This window comes from Aspergillus pseudodeflectus (genome assembly GCF_044049435.1).
Source record: "Aspergillus pseudodeflectus strain CBS 756.74 chromosome Unknown BJX68scaffold_50, whole genome shotgun sequence".
Taxonomy (NCBI): domain Eukaryota; kingdom Fungi; phylum Ascomycota; class Eurotiomycetes; order Eurotiales; family Aspergillaceae; genus Aspergillus; species Aspergillus pseudodeflectus.
The window spans coordinates 208,482-233,717 of record NW_027263826.1 but is presented as its reverse complement, the minus strand read 5'-3'; the positions used below and the strand labels follow the sequence as shown (position 1 = coordinate 233,717).

The window sequence follows — 25,236 nt, the reverse complement described above, 5'->3', positions numbered from 1 at the left end:
AAATGTGGGGTTGGCTCTCATCCCCGGAGGCGCGGCTTCTCCATTCCGCGGAGGCGGCAAAAATTGAACAAATCACCAACCCCGAACCCTTGGCAGCTCATGGACCTACTATAACTCACCCTGGAGGCGCATCTGACCCAGCCTGGATTCAATAATATCAGTTGCTCATATCCCCGCTCGATCGGTCCGGCCCCGGATAGGAGGCCTGCAGGGTGGGGACTGGCGGTCCGCCACGGAGCCCAGTCAAAGTTGCCCCGCGATCATGATCGGTGCAGGTTATCAGGGATCAGATTTGCTATTCCCCGATCGGATGGGCGACCCTAGAATGAACCCTACTCGTCGTAAATCACTGCACTAGTATTCCTTGGTAAGGGTGAACACAATGACGACCCCAGCCGGCAACGAGACCCAGAAGCTTAGCTTCGACTCTTTCGTGCGCATTATCGACGGAAAGCCCAGGTCGTCTAGTACACGCCTCGGCCTGAACCGTGTCAATTGCGAGGCAAAAGCGGAGGTACCTGTCGCGACGGAGCAGGATCTTGGCAATGCCATCGCAGCCGCCAAAGCTACCGTCAAGAAATGACGCCAGGTGCCGTGCAGGCGGTTCTTGCATACGCAGATGCTATTGATGAGCTGCGGGATGAACTTATGGATCTGCTGATTTCAGAGCAGGGCAAGCCAGTTTGTCACTCGCCAACTGAGAGTAATGCAATCAACTAACGTGCTGCCCGGTCTTCAGATGCCTCAAGCAGCATACGAGACGGATGCCGCTATTCAATGGATCCGAGGCATGGCAGGTATCAAACTGCGAGAGGACGTGATTAAAGAGAGTAAACCCACCACTATTATCACATACTATATCGCCACTTGGTGTTGTGGGCGTTATTATTCCTTGGAACTTGCCTCTCCTACTAGTATTAGGGAAGATTGCCCTGGAATTGTTAACCAGAAACATGGTTGGTTATTTTCCAGCCATCGTGGGGTCTCCCGCTTCTAGAGTACAGGGAGTTTGTGCTAATGATTTGGTCTGGCCCCTTCAGCCCATACTGCGGCCTAAAGCTGGTGAAACTTGCCGAACGCATCTTTCCTGCCGGGGTTGTTCAATCCCTTAGCAGCGATGATAACCTGGGGCCGTGGATGACCAGCCACCTAGGCGTCCACAAGATAAGTTTCACCGGCTCTACTACTAAGCTGGTTGTACAGAGTGCAGCCAAGACATTGAAGCGTGTGACCCCAGTACACCAACCACGGACATCCAGATTCGCTTCTAATCTCATGGCAGGGAACCAATAACCCGGCGATCGTCCAGGTAAGTGTGTACAATATATACCCTTCGACCAGTTGCAACATATCAGGCTTGCTAAACGCGACTCCAATACATATCTGCCAAAATCTGAAGCGGATCTATGTTCATGAGGACAGATACGAAGCATTCAAGGCCGCGCTAGTCAAACACGTAGACTCATATAACCTTCGAAATGGTGCTAAGGCTGGTATCACGCATGTTCCCTTGCAGAATACAATGCAGTATAACCGAGCCAGGCCCTTTCTTTGATGATATCAAGAAGCAGGCTTGGTCTAGAGTGACTGGAGGCGAAATTGTGTCCTCTTCTAGGTACTTCATCTGCCCAACTATCATTGACAGGCCTCCGGAGAACTCGCGCATTCTGGTAGAGGAGCCATTTGGTAAGTTCCCATTGTTAGTTTCCTGTAAGTGAAGCCAGTGCTAACAGTCGTGCTTGGATATAGGTCCCCTTGTGCCCCTTCTGTTGTAGAAAGATGAAGTGGAAGTTATCGAGAGTTTGAACAACACATTCATGGGCCTTGGGGCATCTGTCTGGAGCAGTGATCCTGCGAAGGCTGGTAAGATTTGAAAGCGCCTCGAAGCTGGCAATGTATGGATTAACACGCACTTTGATCTGTCCCTGTTGACGCCGTCTGGCCGGCAGTATTCAGAGCTTGGCTGCCTCTCTTGTACTATTCCTGATTCAATGAATGGCTACTTAAATCTTAAAGACTATCCATTTTAGAGCGCTTGTGCGGTGGACTAGGTGCAGAATGTCCGAGGAAACTAGTAGTAATACTGGGATACGTTCCCCGTCGCTTCGCAGTAATAGCCTTTGCTTCTCAAGTAGTTATAGCCAGAGATCTGAAGGAACAAGACAGGCCAGAAGACAGAGCTATCCCGGCCACCCCCAACCCCACCACACTCTCTGCGGTACTTGCGGAAATAATACTTATGGTAGTGACCCCGAGCGGCGTTCCTGCTGCCTGACCATACGGATTGCACTCGTCTATACACAATCCATGACAATGGCAGAAGAAGCGACAAGCAAACGGGCTTCGAGGCCGGTTTCCTGGAAGAATTTGCCTTGTCCCCAGTTCACTCTGGGACGTGATGTTTCTCCCATTTCTTCGCTTTATCGTGCTTATCTTCCCACCGTCCTTGACCTTCCGTCAGACGATCCACAGCACCGCGCTTAGTTTCAAAGCGGCAAAGGCAGCAGGAAAGCCTTTAGGCTATGATGTTATTTTCAACGGGCTGTTCGGCCTTAATAACCGCGAGTTGATCGCAGAGGCGAGTGATATTTTCGTTGCAGAATCAGACACAACCGCTACGACCCTTGCCCCCGAGATTCATCAGTTAACCAGCAACCCCAAGACATATGAGACTCGCAAACTCGAGGTTCGCCAGGCAAATCTCGGGACGCCGGAGTATTTTGATCTCAAGTTAGTTAGCGCTACTTTCGCATTTTTGGGGCTTTTACTGTGCCCTCCATTGACCTGTGCGTGCTCTGCCTGGGGAAGACTAGCTGTGCGCCAGCCAGGGCGGCTGGCGTGAAGTACCGGAAGCACCAGGAGGGTAGTAAGCCATCGTGATGGCGCATGTGCTATGGCCTGTATCTAGTGGGATGCTGGTCACGCGAAATTTCTTGATTGCCCTTGATTGCCCTAGGAAACCCAAAGAGGCATCTCACCACTAGGCCGCGAATGACACTATCTACCAACCATCAATACCAAGGCTTCTAATAGAATACCCTTCTTGGCGGCTGAACGGAATTTGGAACTTACCCCAGACTGTAACCTCTATTAGTACCCCGGAAGTAAAGTATAACGAACACGCAATTCGAGAGGAGCCGCTGAAGGGGACCTTCTCTCGAGGAGGAGGAGCTTCGTGGCATTATTGCGTGAAATTATTATAAGGATTATCCGTGGATATGACCGTATACTAGGATGCAAAGACAGATTCCATATCGCCCGTCCTGAATAGAGGGAGCTAACGGATTCCCCCATCCATATTGACCTCGCCCACCGTCTTCAGGCCTTCCGACGATGCCCGAAAATGATCCATTAGGCTCCCTGTGGGCGTCCGCTGGATGATATGCAACGTTCCCCCTCGCAGATACTCGAGAAGTATTCGTGCCGAGATGGTGGACGGCTGGCTGAGGATCTGGCGGAAGAGGATTGCAATAGCAGCCATGCAGTAGGATATTGGAATGCCAACAAATTGCACATGTTGGTCAGTCTCTTGCAGCGACTGGTTCAGGATTTCGATGACGGATCGTGCAGCTACAACACAGATGGTTTCACTGGATCGGATCCGGGGGGCGCACTGCGCAAGGACCCCAGGGTCTGGAACCTGCATTGAAACCACATACGAGGCCCAGTGCACTCTCTGCATGCGGTTGAAGTACTTCAAGTGGAGTAATGCCACCGCGCAATATAGGCGTCCAGTTGCCAGAATCCGCTGCTCTGGCCTGTACTCCAGGGTAATAGAGTCGCGCCATGTGGTCAGCCCTTGATCATGGACGGCCAGATCATCTAGTACGCACGGCTTCACCGTACCTCTATTAAGAAGTGACGACAGGCGGTTTGCAATTCGCGCAAGCTTTACACGACCAATATGGATTTCCCTCATGGCAATGTCTGGCGTATCCCGATCCGCGGAATTCCTGACCTCTGGATGATCCGTTGTTGCAGGGGGTCGACCCTCCGCCAGCGAGAGGAGGCGTCTAGGCTGTATGGTACTTCCCAAAGATTTGTGCCCCTTTGTAATTGCTTTTCATCGATTCCTGCTTCCGTCTGCATGTCTTGGAGGAGGCCAAGGGACTGCACGATCCGGATCACTAGTCCACTCACTACCCAAGCTGTCCCGGTCTTGCCGGTGTACATAATGTAGACAGTGTGTAATAATAGAACTTCCACGGCGTCGATAAACGGGGAAGAAAGGGCGGACATGGATTAATTGCCATGCTCTTATCTCCAAATCCTCCTGCGGGCACCCGTGGTGTTCCTTCCGATTCATACTTATGGCGCTAAAGGATATCAGGAGACACAGGCGTGAAGACTGCAACGGGTCTGTTAGAGCCTCTGGAGCCTTGGACGTATTGCGCCAGCTTTCCAACTGACGTATGTCGACAATAGGGTAGTGAATGTGGACGTTTTGAATGTATGCAGCGATGCTTCGTTGCACCGATTCGGGAGAATGAAGGGCGTGCCTGGGGGCCGTAGCCAGGAGGGTGCTCGACGGGTATGCTTCGTCCATGTGTTTAATACCTTGTATAAGTTGATTGAGCACTTCGGGGTCCACACCGCTTATTTTTATACACGCTGGGATGGTACTTGTGACGGCAGTTAAGCCAGTTACTCTGCCGTCGCCTAATCCTGCTAGCGGAGGCGGACCAGGGATTATAGCTAGTGGCTCGGACGAGAGCTGCTGCGCCTCCAGCGCCTGATCGTGGCCAATTGGTGGGGCCAGAGGCAGTTCTCCGAGCTCCGGGGTGGGGTAGCCGAGGAAACTGGCGAGCAACGGGTTGGATGATTCATTCTCGAAGAGCAGCTTCGTACTATTTTCTGTAAACTCATGTGCAAATCCAAAAAAAAGGCCAGGGCGAGGCCAATGGTACTCCTTCCGGGTAGCCACTAAGCATCGACGTAGGCATGTACAGATCCTCCACCTGGCCGGGAACACCAGGCATCAAGATGTGGCCTGGAATGCTCCCATTGACTAGGCGGGTCTGCATTCGGGCTTCGGGGCTGGAGGGTGAAAGGCTCAGAGGTGTCCTTGCTTCCGCTCTCCGCCGGGCCCTCTGTGCCGTTTGCTTCGCTGCCGTCCTGAAATTGCAGCTGTCATTCCGCGCGGCATATGTGCATGTCTCGCCTCTTGAGAGAGAAAGGGGCGGCCGCCGCATATCAAGCAAAGCCAGGCGGGTGACAGTGGCAAAAGTTACCGCGGGGCACTGCGGGGATGAACCTGGATTAGGGCATGGTGCTGCATGGGAGGGATGGGATCGACAGCGAGTGAATACTCACGGCAGGTAATCACGGCACAGCCTGACGGTTCAAGGCTCATCACAGCTCTTTCCCTGCAGGGTTAATGCTTATTGCTGTGCTTAGGGCGTTCCTAGCTGCAGGATGCGAATGCCTGCCTGGGCTACGGTCTGACTCTGAAGTCGAGCAAGGCCATCAAAGTGCCTATGCTTTCCCGCCTCGTGGCTTTGATCGTCGGCCGAACGGTTTCGATTTGTCTCATCCTGAATCTGTCATGCAGATCGGCCGGGACAACTGATCCGGTTAACTGAGGATATGGTGCCCTCACGCCAGGATCTCGCGCCTCGTGGCCCTGACCGCCACCTGAAGCGTTTTAATTTGTCTCATTGGCATCCATCAAGCGGGCTACAGAATAACACGTTTGACCGCCAACAGTAAAAACTCCAAGATTGACCAAAAGTTTGCCTGTGCTGAAGCTTGTTCGCGACTTCACACAGGATTATTTTAGATCTTCACGCAGCTGATGGACGAAGTACCCAGTCCACCTCTTTCTATTGATTTCCTGTCAGGTACTGGAGTATAGACAGCTTGGTGAAAAAGGGGGTGAAAACCGGACCGGATGTGCGGCTCGAAAGCAGGGTACCGGTTCAGGTTCTGGTTGGAAGTCCTGCAATCTTCATCGTTTTCACTTCTGTATGTGGCCGTGTCTGCCGCGATGATGCAGGAAATCTGCGCAATCCGTGCCCTCCTCCGCAGGGAAACAGCCACCAAGTCCAGCCACTGTGTGACGAATGGCTTGGATCAATAGGGAGGTACCTTTAACCGCGCTCCCCATGCTTCTTTTGGCCCGGTCGGACCGGATGCACTGGACCTAACCTCACTATCGAGGTTAATCAATAAGCGCGCAAAGAATCTCGGTATCAGCAGACAAATGAGGAGGGCTATCTACTCTTAGAGCCTCTTGAGTTGCCCTGCATGCCACACACTAATGATTGGCGGCATAGTTCAACTACCAGCACCTCCTTGTGATGATAAACTCCGATCCGGAAAGCGGCCTTTGTGCATGATTTCTGTATTTCCCTAGTTGCTCCCTGCCCCTTAACCTCTAGAAGGAGTTTCCAGCCAGGCTGTAATAGTACGTATATCTTTCATGGCAATCTTCATGGTTGCAAATATCCTGGCTCCAGCCATCGCCAGGTACAGGCGTCAAGAAAACCAGTATGCGGAATATGTATCTACAAATCGCTGTTTGTACAACGTTCAATCTATACGATATTCTCTTCTTCTGCTTCCGATCCACATGAGATTCCTCCAGACGGCAATGCACGGGAAGGCAAGCACAATGACCCCAGTCGTCAGAAGTCAGAATGCAGGTATACTTCTGGCTATCACTCCACGCAGCATTGATAGCCGGTCAGGCCTCTGAACCCATTGAATATTCCCATTGTGCGATGTAGCCCCCGAGGTAGATGTCCATCCAGTCGCCCTGTGCAGCAGCTGGTAATCGTTCGACTACCTTTTTACAGCGTAGCCACTCAGTCCCGTGCATAGGGCCAACATGATGACCCCCAGCAGAAAGGGGTAGTTGAGTACAAGCAAACCCTCCGCTCGACCCCAGACGTTGAGGATCTTTGCCACAGGGAGTTTTATCACGCCTCCAACCGCCATGCCCAGTATAGCTGAAGTTGATATTTCAGGGGCGGATGAGACCTGACTTAGGGATTGACGAGAACATTGGCACACATGCTTGCATGGAGAGCTAGGACGAAGGAGTTAACCTAAATCCTACATGTGACACGAGGAGGTTAGGTTCTGTTCGGGTAGAGGGCGGGAAGACGGCATCTTACCACCCGTAGTTGGTCTATAATGCGGGCCTGGTCCAGACAAGCGCCGCGGCTTCGACTTTTTCGGACACCCACAGCTTCTTTATCAGCAAGCTCGGTCGCATTCTCGTCGGGATACGTGTCATTTCGGGCTTGGGGAGCGGATTGCTCAGGATCTCCTGCTGGAGAAGTGGCCATTTCAAAGCCACGTACATAAGTGAGCAAGATTGCATAGCAAGGCTTCAGTTTGCGGAGGTATAATGGAGCGTCTATGCCGCTGGGCTCCCAGCAATAGGAAACAGACACCTTACTTCCTTATCTGGGCCCGTTTCGCAACAACAAAGTGGGGGCGCTGCCAGCTAAATTAGAACTCCAAAAAAAAAAAAACAAAGAAATAACCCCACACTTCGTGATAACCTTTTGGTGAAATTTGTACGTTGTTTCGACTGCCAAGATTGCCAACTTTGTCTACTACCGCATCAAACTGTTCCGCTAGAATTGATTTATATGTCGATATCAAGCGGTGACATCGCAAATCTAGTATAATAAAATGTAATTGCTGCGTCTTTTTTTTATTCTATGCCTATCATCTTTGTTGCTTCCAGAGGATGATGCATCACATTGTCTTCCCCGAAGCGGCATGTGCACCCTCATCCCTATTCAACTTCTAATACCAACATCATCGCCAGGTAGAGCCAAAAAAGAAAACTCAGGTCAAAACTTCATTCAGTTACCCCGCAAGTTCCGCAAAGCTGCATGGCCACCGAATATTACCGCGAGCGACGAAAGTATATCCAAGTCATGGCAATAACAAGCGATAAGATGGGCAACCCCCACATATATAGCACTAGGTATATCTTGGAGGGTTGCATGGGAGCCCTTATTCCCTAAACCAAGAGCAAGAAATTTCATATCCAGCTCTCCCGCAACAGACCTCTAGAAGAAGTTCAATTTCTCGCCAAATACAAAGACAAGAATACTCCGTAACCTCCCTAGCTCCAGGGGAGAAAACATGAATCATGAAATGGGACGGTTCTGCAGGATGGAGCTGGCGGAAACGCCGGCTCTCCTTAGGCCCGCTTAGGCCCGCGCCAACCCTTCCCCTTTGAGTAACTCTCGGCTCTTGGGGCCTCATTTCACCAGCCGTTCGTGGGCCGCTTTGACTCTTCAAGATGGATGCACGTGTGCTGCGTCCTGTCCGCGACTTAAATACTCGCTGCGGCCGTTGCGCAGTTCCTCTTCACTCCCTCACCCTAATCCATCACAACAACAATGTCCGACTCCAACACCACAAAAGCGCAACCTTTCAAGGTCCTCATCGCAGGCGGCAGCATCGCAGGCCTCGGCCTCGCACTGGCCCTTGAGCGCGCCGGAATCGACTACGAGCTATTCGAAAAGGGTCAGTTCGCGGCGCAGCTGGGCGCGTCGATTGGGTTCTTCCCGCACTGCCTGCGCATTCTGGATCAACTGGGTGTGTGGAGTGATATCGAAAAGGTCATCACGCCGATTATCTATCGCAATCATTATAGTGAGACTGGGAGGTGTTTTGAGGAGTCGGTTGCGCAGGTGGAGTTGTGGGAGCGGTTAGTTGCCTGGGTGGATTCTGAGCTTTAGGGGGCGAGTGCTAATACGAACAACAACGCTAGTCTCGGCCGCCCGGTGATGTTCATGGAGCGCTGCAAAGTCCTCGAGATCCTGCACGACCACGTCGCCGATAAGTCCAGGCTGCACGCCGACAATGGGATCGTGGGCTACGAGGAGACACAAGATGGAGTTATCGTCACAACGCAAGACGGCACAACACACCATGGGTCAATCCTAGTCGGCGCAGACGGAGTGCACAGCCGCGTGCGCGAGATGATGGCGCAAAAGTCTACCGACGCCCAACAAGCCAGCCAGCTCCTCGAGGGCTTCACGAGCCAATTCAACTGCGTCTTTGGTGTCTCGAAGAACAATGGCTTTCTCCCCGACGGGACGGTGCATAACACGTACAACCGCGGACACTCGGGTATTGTTGCGGCTGGTGTTCCAGGCCTGGCGTTCTGGTTCTTCTTTGTCAAGGCTGCTGCGGAAACGCGCATGCCGAATTGCCCTCGGTTTAATGATGAAGATGCTGAAGCGGTTATGCGCGAGTATGGGAGTGCACAGGCTGGACCTGGCTACACGTTCCGCGACCTCTGGGACGCCCGCGTGAAGGCAAGCATGGCTGCGTTGGAGGAGGGTGTCCTCGAGAAATGGAGCCACGGGCGAGCAGTCTTGATCGGCGATGCTGTCCACAAGGTGAGAACCTCACCCCTTACCCTTCCTCCTAGAATTTCACGACCAGAGAGCTAATCCCCAGTAATAGGCCACAATAAACGCCGGCATGGGCGGAAATCTCGTCTACGAAGGCATCGCCCACCTAACCAACACCGTAATCCCCCTCCTAAAGTCCCACCCAACCCCGACCACCGCCGACCTAACCGCCGCCTTCAACCAATACCAAACCCTGCACAGCCCGCGCGCAAACCTCGTCGTCACCCTCTCCGGCAAGATCACGCGCTCCGAGGCGCAAGATAACTGGTTCTACAAGTTCTTCGCGCAGCGCATCAACCCGCTCGTCAGCGACCACACCAAGGCGAACTTGTTCGTCTTGTATGCCAGCGGTGCGCCGTGGCTGGAGTACCTGCCCCTGCCGGCGATTGATGCGGGACTGCTAAAGAAGAAGGTTGGGGAGTTGGAGAACGCGGCGAAGATATCAGTGCTTGGCTCGCTGGTTAGGTTTACGGCGGTCGGGGCGGCGGGGGCTGTTGTTTGGCATCGCTATGGGGGGAGTATTCAGACTTTGGCGGGGAATATTAAGATTCCGTGGTAGGTGCTTCAAGGGTAGACTTGGTGCTGTAGGATGTATAATACCATATAATGCATAAATATCTATTGTTATAAACACGCATATATCTCAAGAAGGTCCTTCCTGTTAGCCTGGGTGAATGGTATTCCCCCGTCGCTCGACCTCCGCGGGTTTATGTCAACTAGGGCACGTTTATCGCAGACAGTGCGGGTATAGTGCGAATCCACATACACCCGAATCTATCCTTACTTTGCCCCTCTGTGGCAATGCTTGAGGTAGGTTAATATTATGATAGAGGAAAATTAAAAACAAGGTACGCAGTCAAGAGTAGTCGTGTTCAAATAGTACATAGTGCATTTATCAAGGTGGCGAGTTAGTCTTATGTAGACATAACAGATAGAATTACTTCTTAGTGTTATAGGCTGTACATAGCTTGAAGGGGAGACCCACCAATTCCCCTCTCAGAGCAATCTACTGTTGTATGGTTGGTGGTCCGTGGCAAATTATTGTCTTTCAGTGCATGGCAGTGCTTTGCTTCATAGTATATTCAGGGAGGATAAGGCCACTATATCTACATATCTCCCATTCTTTCTCTGTGCGTGTATACATCTGCTCTATGGATTGCCATGGTTCCAGGTATGTCTTTATAAATATGTTTAGGTGTTGTAGTAGAAGAAGTAGCAATATCAATCAATACACCTGTTAATGGTAGAGGTATGGCCTTGGCCAGCCCGATGGCGTGGCCACGCCTTCCAGCCCTTACGTCAGTGCAGTAACAGGTATTTCCCTTTTCTTCTCTAGGATCCATAGAGCAAAGAGGCCCTGATAATAGCTACTGCGCCTGCAACAAGTATCTCTGCGCCTACCTCCGAAGGTGCGCGTTCCTTGGCGGGATCTATAATAGTATGACGTGACTTGTACCGACAATGGGCAGAGAATAGACCTGAGAAAAGAGGAAGAGTGATGAAAAGAAGACGGAGTATAGAACTAGAAGATCAGTGGTTGAAAGTAATGTACATTGATTTTCAATTCTGCTGTTAGTTTAGAAGTCTTTTAACACTACTATGCAACAAAAGGTTCTAGTTATGCGACAGTGCCTGCATCCCGTTAGAGTCGCCGAAAATGCTTCTATAATTATCCTCTATCGAGCGGAATTAGGTTTCTCTCGAGTGTTCCAGGGAAGCCCTAGATATTAATCAGGTAAAGATAGCTCGAGGGTTAAGTAATAAGATGCCCGGTATATCAGACCTTACTGTGTTATGATCTACATGAGGCCCGTGGCCCCTATTATATCCTTCTATACAAATCCTAGTTGTTATAGAAGTGGATCAGAGACTTCTTATTTAACATTATCTTTGCTCTATATACTCTCTTTACTATTACTCTTGCTACTACCATACCATACCTGAGCGTTAGATGATCGTGCGAAATTCTTATCATTCAGCTGTACCTGTATCATGAGCTTTTCCATCTGATGGACGCGAAGGATGAGGATAATGACTGAGATTGTATGTGATCCCCTTTACAGATGTTTAAAACCGCTCATCCACTTTGCAATCTATGGATCAGAAGTAATCATCGAATCCGGTGATCCCACGGTACTTGACGCTCCAGAGCCCAGGTTTTCCTGGCATTGGCTGCATACATTTACCAAAATCCTCCGGTCACACCCGAGGGCGATACGGAAAAGCCGGCCATCTATTACACGGACAGACAGCTCTAGGAATACGCGTGACACAGAGGGACTTTGAACAGGGGCTACGGTTCTGGGATTCAACGCCCTTGGCTACGCAGGAAGCTTTTTTGGATGAGCAATGCAAGATGGCAATTTGGCTTAGATACATAGCGCTTACGCTTCCCTAGAACTTTGATGGTTTTTCAGGCCCATGTTTCTCCTCAATCGCCTCCTTTCTTTCTGTTTGCCTAGCCTTGAATTATCTTCCTCCGCCATTTCCCTCCACCTGTCATAGCGGGTTTGGACTTCCTCTTGCGCCCCGTGCTCAAGGAGGAATGATATGATCTCCTCATCTCCAAGGTCCATGGCTAGCTTTAGCAGGGAGCCTGATTGCCGAGAAGACTGGCTCTGTACAAGCCCCTCGTAGTCGGTGTTGACGCTCGCGCCATGCTCTACGAGGAGCCGGGTTAAATGGCCATGCCTCGCATTGACTGCCCGAACGAGGGGTGGGATGAGGTAGAAGTTTTTGTCCGGAGTGGGGAAAATATCGCCGTAGTCTTCGTCAATAAACTCTGGACGCGCTCCATGGCAAAGTAAACGCCGAGCAATGCATCCGTCTGGGTGCTCCACGCTAAAGGCAAGAGCCATCGTCTTGGCCCTGCGTGTACTGCCGCCCACCACAAGACTTGCAATCTCTGCATCGTTTTTCAAAGCTGCCCGTACCAGGGCACACTCCCTGTCGTGGAAAGCATAGTCGGGGCGAGCTCTTTTGCTAAGCAGCAGTTGCACCAAATCAACATCCCCCGTTTCTGTCGCCAACTGAAGGGGCGTTATCGAGCCGTGGCTATAGAACTTGGTGTCTACTTCTGCTCCATAATTTATCAGGAGATGGGTGATCTCCTTATGCTTCATTGCCATGGCACTCTCCAGAGCATAGTCCAGTTCTAAATGACTTCGCAGACATTCCGAGCCGTACCCCCAAAGCAATTCAACCATGCTCTTATTTCCTAGGAAGGCAGAAATCTGAATTGGGCATGAAATCGCCTCGAGCTGGGAGCGTTGACTCGCTCCTCGACGCAGGAGCATATCAACTAACTGGACGTGGTTGTTAATCACAGCCAGCGAGACCAAGGAGAATGCCTCCGGGTTGAGCATATTTGCATCACAACCCCGGTCCAAAAGCAATTCAGCCATCGCCAAATGACCCCCCTGTACCGCGAGGCACAGGGGGTGAGGAGGTGGCGGATTTTCAACGGACCAGGCAACGGCTGATCCGTAGAGGTACCGGTGGTCTTTGGCTCGGCCATACTGCATTGGAGGCGCACAGGTTGGAATCTCTGCACCATATTGAAGGCATCTCTTCAACGTAGCCATCATGCCGTACCGTGCTGCCCAGCACACGGCGGGACCAGGTGGGGCGCAGCGAGAACACTGGCGGTAGAGCAGGGGCTCGAATACGTTGCGGAACCGGCGGTTGACGCGGGATAATGCATTCAGAGTCTGGATAGACCTAATATCCTCTCCCACGAGTTCCAACAGCTCAGTTGGAAGAGAGGAGAGCGACATTATCTCGCTGAATCGGGTGAAGGTGAAACGAGCTGATTGAAATCTTACTAGAAACCAGCCTTAATAGAACAACGGCCGTACTTGTCCCCAGCCTAAGCTAACGTAACAAATTCCGGCGAGGTGTAACGATGCCGCATGGCAGCCATCACATGGTCACCAACTAATTGGATGATTTTGGAATCATCTTTGCTTAACCAACTTCGCTAAACGTCCTGGTTGGTGGAGTTTTTTTTTCTTCCAATATAACGCATTTTGAATACATTCATATTCAGGTCGCCTAGTATTTATAGTATCTGTAAAGCACCACTTGATCACTATTCAGTATTATCGTAGGCAGTGGACCTGACATGCCATAGACTTCCATTTTACTTTCGCAATGAAACTCACACACTAGATTTACCATTTTTTCGGACTCCCCTTTGCTGGAGCATATCTTGTCTCTCCGCCAGCCACTACCGCCCTCGGAACAACAGGGCGCACACAATGGGTCGAGTAGTCGTCGTCTGGCAGGACCTGTGCGCGGATGGAAACCCTGTTTGGCATAATGAAGGCTCAATGTGGGAAAATGAGTAGAATGACAATACGTTTCACCTTTTAGTTCAATCAGAGCTAACCAAGAACCATACGTACCGCTAGAACCCCATCCTCACCGAACTCGGCGATAGCTGTACACTTTTGTAGTGCCTTTTTTATTACTGCCTACAGTCAACCTTTCCATAGCTCGTAAAGGAAGTCGGGCACTAGCGGTTCCAACACTGCCTGGTGTAGTTGTTGTTATCTATTTCTTGGTTAGGTTCAGAACAGAGAAAGCTTCAGTTATGACGTCAGCGAACTTTCCTGACTAATTTGTATACGGGCTAACGTAATTCCCAACCGAAGCGCTCACCCGACCGAAGCGCTCACCACCCCAAAAACCATCGCGCATTCAACGCGTAAATATTCAAACAACCACCATGCCACTAAAATCGCGTCTATCGGATCGAAACTTAGTGGAGTAAGAGGGGAGGATACAGCTCGTAATCTCTGCTATAAATAAAGGCGAGATCACGTCTCTTCATCAAGTAGTGGATGTTTTTAATGTACCTTACTTAACACTACGCGGTCAAATTAAGGGAAAGTAATATTAAATTAAGTAGCGTGCCAACAGTCACCAGCTTTCTAAGAATAAAGAGGCATCTTTAGTAAAGTGGATACTATCTAGAGATGCGCGTGGAGTTGCTCCTAGACCTTCTCATGTTATAGAGATGGCTAATATTCTTCTTAGCTCCACTGCCTAATCTCTAGGAAAGAACTAGGTCTCTTCCTTTATTAACTAAAATATTAAAGTCAAAACTTGATTTGCTCAACGATATAACTACTCGCGCGTGAAATGCGAAGACCTAAAGGTTATAAAGGCATGGTTTAACCAGCTAGAAGAGGCTTGAAAGCAATACTTATAATGAGTTACTTAAAGGTTGTGAATCAATAATGCACCAGGCAGCCTTTATATTAAAGGAATTACATGATCTCTGTGCAGAACATGAGAAAAGTAAGCAGAAAAAGAGTCGATCGAAGCGCTAGATGACCCCTAATGAAGGCCTATCAATACAAGAGGCAAGGGATCTAATTACGTTGAGAAATGAGTAGTTAAATGAGCAAGGTGGTGGTTTAGATGTATATACTTCTTCTGCTCTAGAACCTTTAACTACACGAAAGCACGCTCCACTAAGGTGTTCTGATTATGGTATTCAGGGGCATACTAGAGTCAGATGTCCTAATTGTCAAAATAATTAATTTATTTAGTTTAATAAAGGTTTTGGCTGTTGGCGATAGCTTTAAATTTACTCAGTGTGGTCAAAGTTGATGGGTTGAGCGCTTCGGTCGGGTGAGCGCTTCGGTCGGGAATTACGTTACCTTAGATTTTGTATTCACATCCTGTCTGACAGACCAATAACTTATGCTATTAGTACGCTCTGTAATAAACTTAGGATTGATAACTTAAGAAACAAAATTCCCAGATTGTCATTTTTCACCTCACCCCCACTCCTGGCAGTCACAGTCTCCAATTATTACCTTCGACCTCTAGAATCGACTTCTTTACCGCCCGAATCTTTACCGCCCGAAAGAACGGGCGGTAGTACATAAGCAACATGATTGGCCACTTCGCCACAACCCCTCTTTCTCTGATGTATGTAGCGCTTCTGTACGCCGAATGATTGGACACCATGCCTGTCACAAAGTGGGTGCTGTGATATACGTTCTGATTAGTTAACTTGTGCCCTCCATCATTAGTAAGTCGGCCCGTTCAGCGATTAATAAGACAGCTCAATCCTGAAACCCAGTTGCGAATGTCAGCCTCTTTTCAACTGTGTGCTTCTCCCTCCTCCTCAGAACGCCGTAAGAATGGCAGATCCCATAAGCCTGGCTTCTGGGCTACTAGCTCTCGCGACTTTCGCCTTTCAATCAAGCCGTAGTCTCTACGACATGGTGAAAAGCTTTCGCTCGCATCCAATACGCGTGCGTGAGCTTATGGAGGAGCTTGAAGCCTTAAGTGGGGTTCTAGGACCGCTTGTCGATAAGGTCCAGGCCACTCATGATACGGATCTCTCTGTGCTCAATCTTCCTCTATTACGGTGCGGCAATGCATGCAAGGAATTTGAGCAAGAAATTATGAAATGTGCTAGTCGGTCTAGTGCTACTCGAACAAGCTTCCGCGATTGGGCAAAGTTGAAGTACATGGGTGATGACATCGATGGTTTCAGAAGAGTCCTAGCAGCGTATAAGTTGACCATTAATATCGCTCTTACGGACGCAAACCTGTAAGTCACTGATATAAATGTCGATTTTTTTTTCTTATTTTTTTTTCCCCCTTCACTAATTAGTCAGTCAAAAATCTACCGTCACTGCGGAAACCCTTGAGAATTACGAAAGTCTTATCGAGACTGCCAAGGTCGATCTCGAGGCTCATCTTGAAGCCATTGATGAGAAGTTGGAGCTTTTACTGGGCAAGGCTGTACCCGGATCTGATAAAGTCTCACTGGAACTTCAGCAAATAAAAGAAGAGCGGTTGAGCACGGAGAAATGTCTTCAGATATGTGCTCAGTTGTCCGAGCATATCAGTCAGATTCAAATCTCACCCGCGAACAATGGCTCCGCTGGCCCATCTGACCCGGATGCCTTATCCGAGAGACTCACCAATGAGGGTTTGCAGGAATGCAAAGAGAGCCTCAAGCATACATCCGCAAAGTTGGAAACGCATATGCATAGTTTAGTTGATCGATTACTGAGCAAATCGGCATCGGCATCAGCGTCACAAGAGGATTTGGCTGATCTCGCCAGGCTGCGAGATGAATGGAAAACGACTCGCCAATGCATTGATATCTGCTCCAAAGCAGACATCCATTTCAAAGAAGCCATTACAACAGTGGACAACTATGCCACGGGCGATGCTATACAGTTCATGGTGTCGACTGATGGACAGGTTATCCATGGAAGAAACCGCGGACTTGGGTGGAGGTCAAGACAGGTTGGAGGCCACCTTAATGATACTTCCCTTCAGCAGTTATCCAGGGATTTTACTACTATAAACATTCACCACACCACAGGTGACGACTTATCCTCACCCAATAATACAACCACAACTGCTAGCGATATGCCCTCGAGCGAATCCCCCTCAGAATTTGATAGACGATATGGACGAGGGTTTCAACTTACTCCAACATCCGCTCCGAGCATAAGTGAACCTTCGAAGGGCTCAACTGACAGTGGACCTGGTAGAATACGAAAGGGTTAGGATATTCTGAGCCCTTGATATTGTTTTCCATTCTGGCCCAGCACTTCACGACCGCTCATGTCGTTCGGTAATTTCAGTCATATGAAACACAGCTTTGAATCAAATTACTTTTCCGACGGTCTATTACTCGACAACATCACGATACAGTGTATGCCAGGATGGGCGTTTGGGACTGCATTGGATTAGTTTAATTCATAAGCTGCTCCAACTACCCTTGCAGAATCCCTGACTCTGTTCAGATATAAGATGTGTTTGATGTTTGCGAAGCCTCAAGTACTCGCGCCTTTAGACCCGACATTAGATTTCAAGTAACTTTCCTTGGTTCCCGAACTTGCGACTTCGGAGCTTTGCTGGCGGGAGACGTCACAGCCTAAATATCAAACTCCTAGTCACTCGGTTGGGCCGTTAGACGGCGTTCTTGTATACAATCCGCCCGCGAAATGATGAGGCAGGGCAGGTGGACAACGCAAGGCGGACGATGATCTGGATTCGAAGCTTTATCTGGAGATCCGCCTCGCGCTTTGAGTTGAGCACGGGCTTGGGCTCTCGACTTGAGCACCTCTAGGCTTCAAAAAGTTTCAGAGAAACGAGAGTAGAACCTAGGGTCATGAATACAGTTCCTGACGATTGGGGTCATGGGATGAAGGGCACCGCACGAAGTCTGCCAGACCTTGCACTTGCGACCGAGAGATGGTCGTACGACCAGCGCAGGCGGCTACATATCCGAAAAGGCAACACTAACCACAACATGAATTCACAGGTCCTCAAGAAGCACGACATGACCTATAAATATCTTGAAAACGCTTGGTATTCTTACGAGAGGGGAATCTCAATAAGAAAGAACTATTATGGTTGTGGACCACGTGATTAGCAGCTGAAGAGCTCAGCGCGGGGTTACTCACCGACGCAGCAGCAGCAGCCGGGGCCTTCTTCTCGGGAGAGCCGGCGCAGGATAAGGGAAGGAATTTGGATTTGCCGTGCCCCTTGGCAGAGCCGGTTCGTACCTGCTTGGGTGGCTGAGCATGGTCAAGGTACTGGTTCGGACCGAGGCGTAGGTGTAATTGCTTGTTTTCTCGGAGCCTCTGGCGTTGTTTTTGCCAGAGTCTTTTCCGCTGTCTTTGCCTTTGCCCTTATCTTTGCCCTTGCCGCTCCCCTGGTTCTTTCCTTTACCGAAGTCTCTGAAAGACATCTCTGCTGTGCTTCGTATGAGGAGAAGGTTTTCAAGGTGTTCTGTTCTCTGGAGTTGGTTAGTTTCTGGATGGTCAGGTTGTTATGTTTCAGAAAGCTAGCTCGTAGACTAGCTTGTGGCGGTATGGGGAATATACTTCGAGGGGTGGAAGGGGACTATCTTTGCTTGCTATCTATCTATGGCCTTTATAATACGGTCATAAAGATAATATTTGATATAGACTATACAAGCGATTGCTAGTCGGGTTATCTTTGAACTGGGTATGCGCCTTTGTTTCTAGTTGAATGGATGCATTGCTGTCTTCTGCAGATAATAAAGACGGTCTTTACTATAGATCTAAAAGGAGCTTACGAAAGGAAATCTGAAATGTATGCTACGAAAGGTTTTTGTGTCTTACTAGAGCCTCTGATAACCCACGATCGCACCACCGGTTCTGTATCTGGACTATATAGTCATAATGATAACCAGTAACCTACAGTATGCAGTAGAAACACAAAGACCGATGAGTATCAATGCCTTGTAGCCTAGAAAGCGTCACAAATCCTGGCCCTTCTACACTCACAGCAATACTCAAAGCGGCTTCTGGCCGACAACAGTGCCAAACCTTGTATCAATAACATCCCCATCCGCAAAGTAATTCTCCAAATCCTGTGTAATCGGCTCAGCCATCCTCGCAGCCTCCTCCATATCCACCGCTTCCCCTAGCCGAATTAGAACCAGCGGCATGATCCCGGAGAAGAACTGCATCTGCCAACTCTGCGCGCGTTCTCTCAGTTCGTCACGTCCGCGGATGAGGAAGGGTTTCTTTGTGACGTTCAGCAGGCCGGTGTTCTTGAAGGCGTCAAAGAGCGCGTCGGGTGCGCATCGACTCATCTTGTTCATATCGACGAAGCGCATCCAGTAGTTTGCGCCTGGTGCGACTCGGGCGTCATGCTCTGTTTGCGCTTCAACGGCTGAGAAATCAATTTCGACCCATTGGAGGTAACCACCCGGTTCTACCACTGTCGTGCTTAGCGTATGGAACCAGGGTACTCATTTAAGTAAAGAATACTCACTAACAATCGTAAGCACATTCTCCACAGCCTCTTGAAACTTCCCTTCCGGGAATGCCGTCACCATAAGCCGGACGTGCACGAGGTCAAAGCGGTCAAGGAATCCTGCGGGGAACGGCTGGAAGACGTCTTGGACGGAGAGGGTGATACCCTGTGGTGTGGAGGGGAACTGGGCAGCGGAGATGTCGAAGCCGTGGTAGGATCGCGAAGAGGATTCGCCGGCCTTTTGGTCGAGGATCTGTTTTGCGTCCCAGAGCCAGATTCTGTTCAATCAAGTCAACATCAGAGGTGGATATATAGGATTAACAGGTGCACTTACCCAGTTCCAGTCGCGACATCGGCGACTGCAGAGATGTTTTCTAGCGGTACGTCTGGGTCGATAGCGCCGTCGACAACGTCTAGGAGGAATTTGTGCTGTTCATTGAGGCTTCTGGTATTAGTAGTCACTCGATCTACCGGAGATACCTCAGACTCACCGTCTCGACTCGACCTCATCCCTGCCGAGCGGGTACATTTCCGGGGATCCGCTCATGGTTGTGAATTTAACTGCTTGTGTGAAGAGCGTGAGGGGTTCGGGTCGTTGGACGATAATTTATAAGCCGCAAAGCTGTTGGGGGCCACGGCGCCCCAGGGCCCACACCAGCAGGCATCCTCCATTTCTAAGCAATGATCGCCAGCATTTGACGAATATAGGAACGGGCCAATCCGATGATGTGGTAGCACTGCCCACTTAAGTTGAATGAGGTGCTTGCTCTTGAGCCATGCTTCGTATGCGTAGATTTATCCATGTATATCTACTCACGCCCCCTCCGCAACCTCCTTCCCCTGCAAATGCAAATCCACAACTCTCACATCCCTCTCCCCATTCCCCTCCCCCCGCCTCTCCTCGCGCACAGTCATATACGTGATCCCGACCGTCCACCCCGCCAACGCAATCGAACAGCCGATCATCGCCCACATCCCCCTCGTAAACCGCGGCGCAAAATTCGCCGAATAGAACAGGATACTCCACCACGCATTCACCGCATTGCTCCCCATATTCATGCTCGCGATGACGACAGAGCGCAGGCGCTCGTCCTTGTACCGCATCGCATCATTGCACCATGCGAAGAACGTCGCCTGGCACGCATACACGGCGCCCGCCCAGTAATACGCGCCGAAGACGACGGATGTGGATTCGAAGTTGGTGAGGATGAGTGCTGAGGTGATGATCCCCGTTATCGCAATGAAGTAGCCGACGAGATACCGCTTTCCGCCCATGAAATCCGTCAGCGTCGCCCAGAAGAGCGTGCTCACAATGCCCACAGCCGGAACCCCCGTTGGGTAGTTATTCAGCTGCGAAACACTATAAGTATTCGTCGGGTGACTTTTCATATACAAAGCCAGTAGCGAATTCGTTGAAAAGGACTCGGTCTCGCCTGCGATGATCCACAGCATCACAAAGGCGTACCAGTGCCAGGTGCAAAAGACGGATTTGAGAAAGGCGCGGTTAAGGGGGACTTTGACAGCGCCGGATTCGGGGATTCGCGCGACGGCGAGGGCTTTTTCCTCTGCGGTCAGGTACCGAGCTTTTGTTGTTGTGGGCGTATCCGGGAAGACGATGAAGCCGTAGATTGCAATGGGAATTGTGATCAACCCGTCGATCTGGAAATGTTATTAGAACATTGCAAGATGGAGAGAAGGAAAAGGAAGGGGACGCACGATGAACAACCACCGCCACCCAGAAAGGCCATGCACGCCATCCATCGAGCTATGGATCCCCGTCTGGATGAAGCCCCCAAACATGGTGCCTGCCAGCCCACTCGCCGTGAAAATGCCACTGCGCTTGCCGAGCTCCTTCTCCGTATACCACGAACCAAGAATATAATGCGTGCCGACAAACGTACTCGACTCGGCAAGCCCGAGAAAGAATCTAATCGCCATAATCCCCTGCGGATTCGAGACAGCCGCCGTAATCATCGTCAACCCGCCCCAGATGATCATAACCGCCGGGAAAAACAATCGCGGTGGGACGAATGTCAACGCCAGATTACTGGGAACTTGGCCGACGATGTACCCGACCGTGAAAACAGTGTTGATCTGGTTCAGTTGGTTCCCCTGGAAATTGAGCTCCTCGCGCATCCCCGAGACGTAGGCGTTGTTGAGGTTGGTGCGGTCGAGGTAGTTGGCAAAGTAGCAGAGGCAGCAGAAGGAGAGGATGAAGGCGTCGAGCTTGCGGAGGAGTTTGCGTTCGCCCGGGACGCTCTCCGTGCCGCGGATGTAGGTGAGGAATTTGGAGGGCATGATGGCTGTTTTCCTCGAAAAAATCGAGGATCTACCTAGAGAGGTAGATAGGGGGAGTGATTCCTCAGGAATAGATGGATTGGAGAAGAAGAGTGGTTCTGCTCTGCAGGGAATGATCGATGACAGGTTCGTGGGGTTCGGTGACTGTGGAATCCGGGGAAATCACTCGCTTATTACTCAACAGAAACTCGCCACTTTATATCCTCACTCCTCGGTGTCTGCAGCGCAGGGGCAACTCCGAGACACCAAATGTCCCTGTGACAACTGCTATCTCCATTCCGCAAGTAAAAGTCAAATCGCACAGCTTATCAAGCCCAAACTCTGGGCAGAGTTGGAGTAACATCCTCGTATCGCAGCTCCAACAAGGCGGGCGCGGACCTCATTCGCCGATTGCCAGCTTCAAGCTCCCCACTTGGAGACGCGCTGCTATCGGGGTTTCGCCCGAGGATAACGTATCTCTCTTCTTGCGATAGCCTCGGTGCAAGTCGAGATTCTGATGGGCTGGTACCTCCGAGACTCATCGCTGATCATATCGAGGATCGCTTTTCCGTTTTGGAGATCGCGCTCGTGATGTGATGAGGAATGTACGTATTCTTCTGCTCATCCTCTGACGACAGTGCGATCCCGTGCTGTGCTGTATGTACTGTTCTGATCACGCTCGAGGGATAGAGCTCCACTGTTCTATACTGTACGTACTCTTCCAATCACGCTGTGTGGATCGCAATATCCTGTGCTGCGGTGTCCTCTACCCCTGCGATCACGATCGGCTACTCGGCACAACCCCGCATCGGCTGTACAGCGATATATAAGCGCCCCTGAAGACTCATCGTTTGAAATCTCCGGCTGGCCTATCGTTAACTTTTATGAGACCACAATACCGCGCAGGAATATAAGAAAAGCAAAAAAGGCAAAACCAACATGTCGTGGGAATCAATCGCGGAGAAGAAGCGCGCGGCGCTTAGGGACTCGATCCCCTCGCAATGGATCATTCCGTCCGATATCTTGCCTCCCGACGATCAGGCCGATGTGACCACGTTCCCTAGGGAATCGGGATTCTTCACAGAGCACGAGCTCGAGATTACATCGACAAATGCGGCGGATATCCTGGGAAAGGTGGCGAGCAAGGAGTGGACGGCTGTCGAGGTTGCCGAGGCGTTTTGCAAGACTGCGGCTGTTGCGCATCAATTGGTATCCCCTTCCTTTTTCTCGCTCCGTGTCCATCAACATCAAAGGATCAAGACGAGGAGATGCTAAAGAAGAGAACAGACAAACTGCCTCTCCGAAACCCTCTTCACGAGCGCAATCCAACACGCCCGAGAACTCGACACCTACCTCGCAACCCACGGGAAAACAAAAGGCCCCTTCCACGGCCTCCCCATCTCGATAAAAGACAACTTCAACATCATCGGCGTCGACTCGACCGTGGGATTTGCCTCGCTTGTAAACGATCCGGCAACGTACAACAGCACGCTGATCGACCTGCTCCTGGGTGCCGGCGCGGTGCTGTACTGCAAGACGAATGTGCCCACGGCGATGATGATCGCTGAATCCGTGAACAACGTCTTTGGGCGCACGGTTAACCCGCGGAATCGGAAGTTAACCTCGGGCGGCTCGTCAGGGGGTGAGGCGGCGCTTATTGCGTTTGGGGGGAGTCGCATTGGGGTTGGGACGGATATTGGTATGCCTCTTTCCCCTCGAACTTTACAGCAGCGAGGTAGAACTAATTGATTCTGTAGGCGGCTCCCTCCGCATCCCCGCGGCCTGCACAGGAATCTACACAATCCGCCCCTCCTTCGGGCGCTTCCCAAACTCCATGACACGCTCAGGTCTCGCGGGACAGGAAGCCGTGTTGAGCGTCAACGGACCCATGGCCACAACCCTCGACGAGGTCATCCTGTGGGCATCCACAGTTGTTGGACAAGAACCTTGGCTCACGGACCCAAAGTGTCTTCCTATCCCCTGGCGCACCATCACCCCAAAACCGAAATATAGATTCGGCGTGCTCTACAACGACGGAATCGTCACACCCACACCACCCGTGGTCCGCGCATTGAACGAGACAGTCGCGAAACTAAAGCGCGCAGGCCACGAGGTCGTTACGTGGGCGCCGACGGAGCACAAAGAGCTCCTCCAGACACTCTCGCGCATGTTCGTTGCGGACGGTGGGAAATCCGTGCGGAAACTGCTCGAGCCTACGGGCGAGCCGTTTCGTCCGGAAATGCGGATGTATGAGGATGCCGAGGATTGCGGCGTGTATGAGATGTGGCAGCTCCAGCTGAAGCGGAATGAGCTCTGCAAGGCGTATTTGGATCGGTGGAATCGAGCTGGGATTGATGCGATTCTTTGTATATTCTCCCCTCCCGCCTCCGTTTTCCTTCCTTCTGGACGATCTGAGTGAGGTGCTTGGGCGAGGTGGCTAATGCTGATCTTTGCGCGCAGGCCCAACAACCCCCTACAGCACCGTCGAACACGGCAAATTCGCCTACGTCGGCTACACAGGCGTCTTCAACGTCCTCGACTACCCAGCCGCCTCGTTCCCCTGCGGCGTGGTAACGGACAAGGACGTGGACCGTGCCTACATCGAGCACACGCCACTGAGCGATATTGATGCGCAGATTCAGGGGGATTGTATGTGCCCCAACCCATTATCCTTTAATCGCGGGTTCCGTGCCGTCAAGGAAAGCAAGTGCTAATGAATCGTTCAGACTCGGCGGAATCTGTCCACGGCATGCCCGTGAACCTACAATTAGTCGGGCGACGACTCGAGGATGAGAATGTGCTCGCCATGACGGATGTGATCCTGAAGGCGATTGCGTCTTCTTGGAGGATACGAAATAAGGATGAGGCGGGGTCGCATCTTGAATGTGAAGAGATCTAGAATGGAGGCGAGTGCATAGATGGCGTTGGACAGATAGGATAGTTTCTCTTGATAGATAGGAAACAATGCATACCACAACTCTTTCATCATGAGTTTTCCGGATCGTGGGGGTGGGTTATACGAGGTGTCATCAAAGCGCTGTCATCACTACCGTCGTCGGTGAATGCGACGAGACGTAAGGCCGTGAAGCTGAAGTTGACACGAAGCTCGTGTTTGGTCCAGGCCAGCCTGTTGTCCCCATATGCTCGGGCAGTTCGGGACATTTCCGAGGCGTCGATGCGAGAAGGGATGCAGTAAAGTCCCATTGCATCTTTATCTGCTGCTCCTCCTCGGACGGACATATTGCCTTTCCGTACTAAGCAGAGGTGGTGACGCCATAATTCGATGTGGGTTGTCGCAAGCTCAGTTATGGGGTGCACTTGAGTCTGAGCCTGAGAGTGGCCTGTCTATCCCAAACAAAGCTCCCGTCAATTGACAAGCTGTCCCATCTCGGCATCACTGCGTAGGTTAAGCTTTTCAAGCTGCAGTCTGCTGACAGGTTTAATATATAGTGGGTTCGGGATACTCCGTGCTTCCCCTTTCCCTGAGAGGGTTTCTATTGGTTTGTGAGTTTATCTGACTGGCGCTATTTTCGAAGAAGACGAGGCTAGTCATTTCTCTGAGTTGTCCTGATCGCAATGGGCAATGGGGATCCTGGGCCTATTCTCGTCCTTTCTTAACGCGGTTAGTGGATTGAATGAAGCCGAAGTTTCCCCGGCGCAGCGTGGACAACCACCACCTGTGCCAAAGCAAAGTTCCTCGTAAAGCGCGACGAGATCAACTGTCGATGACAGCTGTTCCCTGCTGACAATCCGTCAATCCACACGGCATGTGTCGCAATTGATCTGCGATGTATCC

At 50.9% G+C, this 25,236-nt stretch overlaps 10 protein-coding genes across 10 annotated transcripts; 6 read left to right on the top strand and 4 right to left on the bottom strand.

Moving 5' to 3' along the window:
- Positions 1-382: 382 nt before the first annotated feature.
- Positions 383-1,874, top strand: BJX68DRAFT_257729 (Aldehyde/histidinol dehydrogenase; the record flags this gene model as incomplete). Its single annotated transcript, XM_071043394.1, has 8 exons — positions 383-571; positions 601-681; positions 740-956; positions 998-1,236; positions 1,283-1,313; positions 1,356-1,504; positions 1,539-1,686; positions 1,780-1,874. 8 exons carry the CDS (start codon positions 383-385, stop codon positions 1,872-1,874), a joined length of 1,149 nt encoding a protein of 382 aa, XP_070895232.1.
- Positions 1,875-2,398: 524 nt separating this feature from the next.
- BJX68DRAFT_270597 (uncharacterized protein) lies at positions 2,399-2,880 on the top strand (the record flags this gene model as incomplete). Its single annotated transcript, XM_071046704.1, has 2 exons — positions 2,399-2,686; positions 2,740-2,880. 2 exons carry the CDS (start codon positions 2,399-2,401, stop codon positions 2,878-2,880), a joined length of 429 nt encoding a protein of 142 aa, XP_070895231.1.
- A 397-nt stretch (positions 2,881-3,277) lies between these two features.
- On the bottom strand, positions 3,278-3,919 carry BJX68DRAFT_270596 (fungal specific transcription factor domain-containing protein; the record flags this gene model as incomplete). The annotated part of the gene is made up of 1 exon (XM_071046703.1): positions 3,278-3,919. The coding sequence occupies one exon, from the start codon at positions 3,917-3,919 to the stop codon at positions 3,278-3,280; it is 642 nt and encodes a 213-aa protein (XP_070895230.1).
- A 4,354-nt stretch (positions 3,920-8,273) lies between these two features.
- Positions 8,274-10,005, top strand: BJX68DRAFT_244670 (FAD-dependent oxidoreductase). Its single transcript, XM_071041353.1, has 3 exons — positions 8,274-8,677; positions 8,741-9,374; positions 9,442-10,005. The coding sequence occupies exons 1-3, from the start codon at positions 8,367-8,369 to the stop codon at positions 9,946-9,948; spliced, it is 1,452 nt and encodes a 483-aa protein (XP_070895229.1). The 5' UTR covers positions 8,274-8,366; the 3' UTR covers positions 9,949-10,005.
- Positions 10,006-11,773: 1,768 nt separating this feature from the next.
- Positions 11,774-13,165, bottom strand: BJX68DRAFT_270594 (ankyrin repeat domain-containing protein; the record flags this gene model as incomplete). Its single annotated transcript, XM_071046702.1, has 1 exon — positions 11,774-13,165. The coding sequence occupies one exon, from the start codon at positions 13,163-13,165 to the stop codon at positions 11,774-11,776; it is 1,392 nt and encodes a 463-aa protein (XP_070895228.1).
- Positions 13,166-15,547: 2,382 nt separating this feature from the next.
- Positions 15,548-16,937, top strand: BJX68DRAFT_257727 (uncharacterized protein; the record flags this gene model as incomplete). Its single annotated transcript, XM_071043393.1, has 2 exons — positions 15,548-15,963; positions 16,031-16,937. 2 exons carry the CDS (start codon positions 15,548-15,550, stop codon positions 16,935-16,937), a joined length of 1,323 nt encoding a protein of 440 aa, XP_070895227.1.
- A 1,560-nt stretch (positions 16,938-18,497) lies between these two features.
- On the bottom strand, positions 18,498-19,742 carry BJX68DRAFT_244663 (class I SAM-dependent methyltransferase). The gene is made up of 4 exons (XM_071041352.1): positions 19,655-19,742; positions 19,498-19,605; positions 19,182-19,441; positions 18,498-19,121 (listed from the first exon to the last, which is right to left on the bottom strand). Exons 1-4 carry the CDS (start codon positions 19,708-19,710, stop codon positions 18,697-18,699), a joined length of 849 nt encoding a protein of 282 aa, XP_070895226.1. The 5' UTR covers positions 19,711-19,742; the 3' UTR covers positions 18,498-18,696.
- A 234-nt stretch (positions 19,743-19,976) lies between these two features.
- Positions 19,977-21,461, bottom strand: BJX68DRAFT_270591 (putative MFS pantothenate transporter; the record flags this gene model as incomplete). Its single annotated transcript, XM_071046701.1, has 2 exons — positions 19,977-20,822; positions 20,880-21,461. 2 exons carry the CDS (start codon positions 21,459-21,461, stop codon positions 19,977-19,979), a joined length of 1,428 nt encoding a protein of 475 aa, XP_070895225.1.
- An 833-nt stretch (positions 21,462-22,294) lies between these two features.
- BJX68DRAFT_166848 (amidase) lies at positions 22,295-24,382 on the top strand. Its single transcript, XM_071036972.1, has 5 exons — positions 22,295-22,649; positions 22,728-23,139; positions 23,198-23,806; positions 23,901-24,089; positions 24,167-24,382. The coding sequence occupies exons 1-5, from the start codon at positions 22,380-22,382 to the stop codon at positions 24,337-24,339; spliced, it is 1,653 nt and encodes a 550-aa protein (XP_070895224.1). The 5' UTR covers positions 22,295-22,379; the 3' UTR covers positions 24,340-24,382.
- Positions 24,383-24,429: 47 nt separating this feature from the next.
- BJX68DRAFT_244636 (uncharacterized protein) lies at positions 24,430-24,838 on the top strand. The gene has a single exon (XM_071041351.1). The coding sequence runs from the start codon at positions 24,581-24,583 to the stop codon at positions 24,812-24,814; it is 234 nt and encodes a 77-aa protein (XP_070895223.1). The 5' UTR covers positions 24,430-24,580; the 3' UTR covers positions 24,815-24,838.
- The last annotated feature ends 398 nt before the right edge of the window (positions 24,839-25,236 follow it).

Excerpts from the sequence above, each read along its gene's own strand:
- BJX68DRAFT_244636 (XM_071041351.1), top strand. The coding sequence starts at position 24,581 with ATGCTCGGGCAGTTCGGGACATTTCCGAGGCGTCGATGCGAGAAGGGA.
- BJX68DRAFT_244670 (XM_071041353.1), top strand. The coding sequence starts at position 8,367 with ATGTCCGACTCCAACACCACAAAAGCGCAACCTTTCAAGGTCCTCATC. Across the intron at positions 8,678-8,740 it reads CAGGTGGAGTTGTGGGAGCG|TCTCGGCCGCCCGGTGATGT; the intron begins GTTAGTTGCCTG and ends CAACAACGCTAG. Across the intron at positions 9,375-9,441 it reads TCGGCGATGCTGTCCACAAG|GCCACAATAAACGCCGGCAT; the intron begins GTGAGAACCTCA and ends CCCCAGTAATAG.
- BJX68DRAFT_244663 (XM_071041352.1), bottom strand. The coding sequence starts at position 19,710 with ATGAGCGGATCCCCGGAAATGTACCCGCTCGGCAGGGATGAGGTCGAG. Across the intron at positions 19,442-19,497 it reads GATGTCGCGACTGGAACTGG|AATCTGGCTCTGGGACGCAA; the intron begins GTAAGTGCACCT and ends TTGATTGAACAG. Across the intron at positions 19,122-19,181 it reads GAATGTGCTTACGATTGTTA|AACCGGGTGGTTACCTCCAA; the intron begins GTGAGTATTCTT and ends CGACAGTGGTAG.
- BJX68DRAFT_166848 (XM_071036972.1), top strand. The coding sequence starts at position 22,380 with ATGTCGTGGGAATCAATCGCGGAGAAGAAGCGCGCGGCGCTTAGGGAC. Across the intron at positions 22,650-22,727 it reads CGGCTGTTGCGCATCAATTG|ACAAACTGCCTCTCCGAAAC; the intron begins GTATCCCCTTCC and ends AGAAGAGAACAG. Across the intron at positions 23,807-23,900 it reads TGGGATTGATGCGATTCTTT|GCCCAACAACCCCCTACAGC; the intron begins GTATATTCTCCC and ends CTTTGCGCGCAG.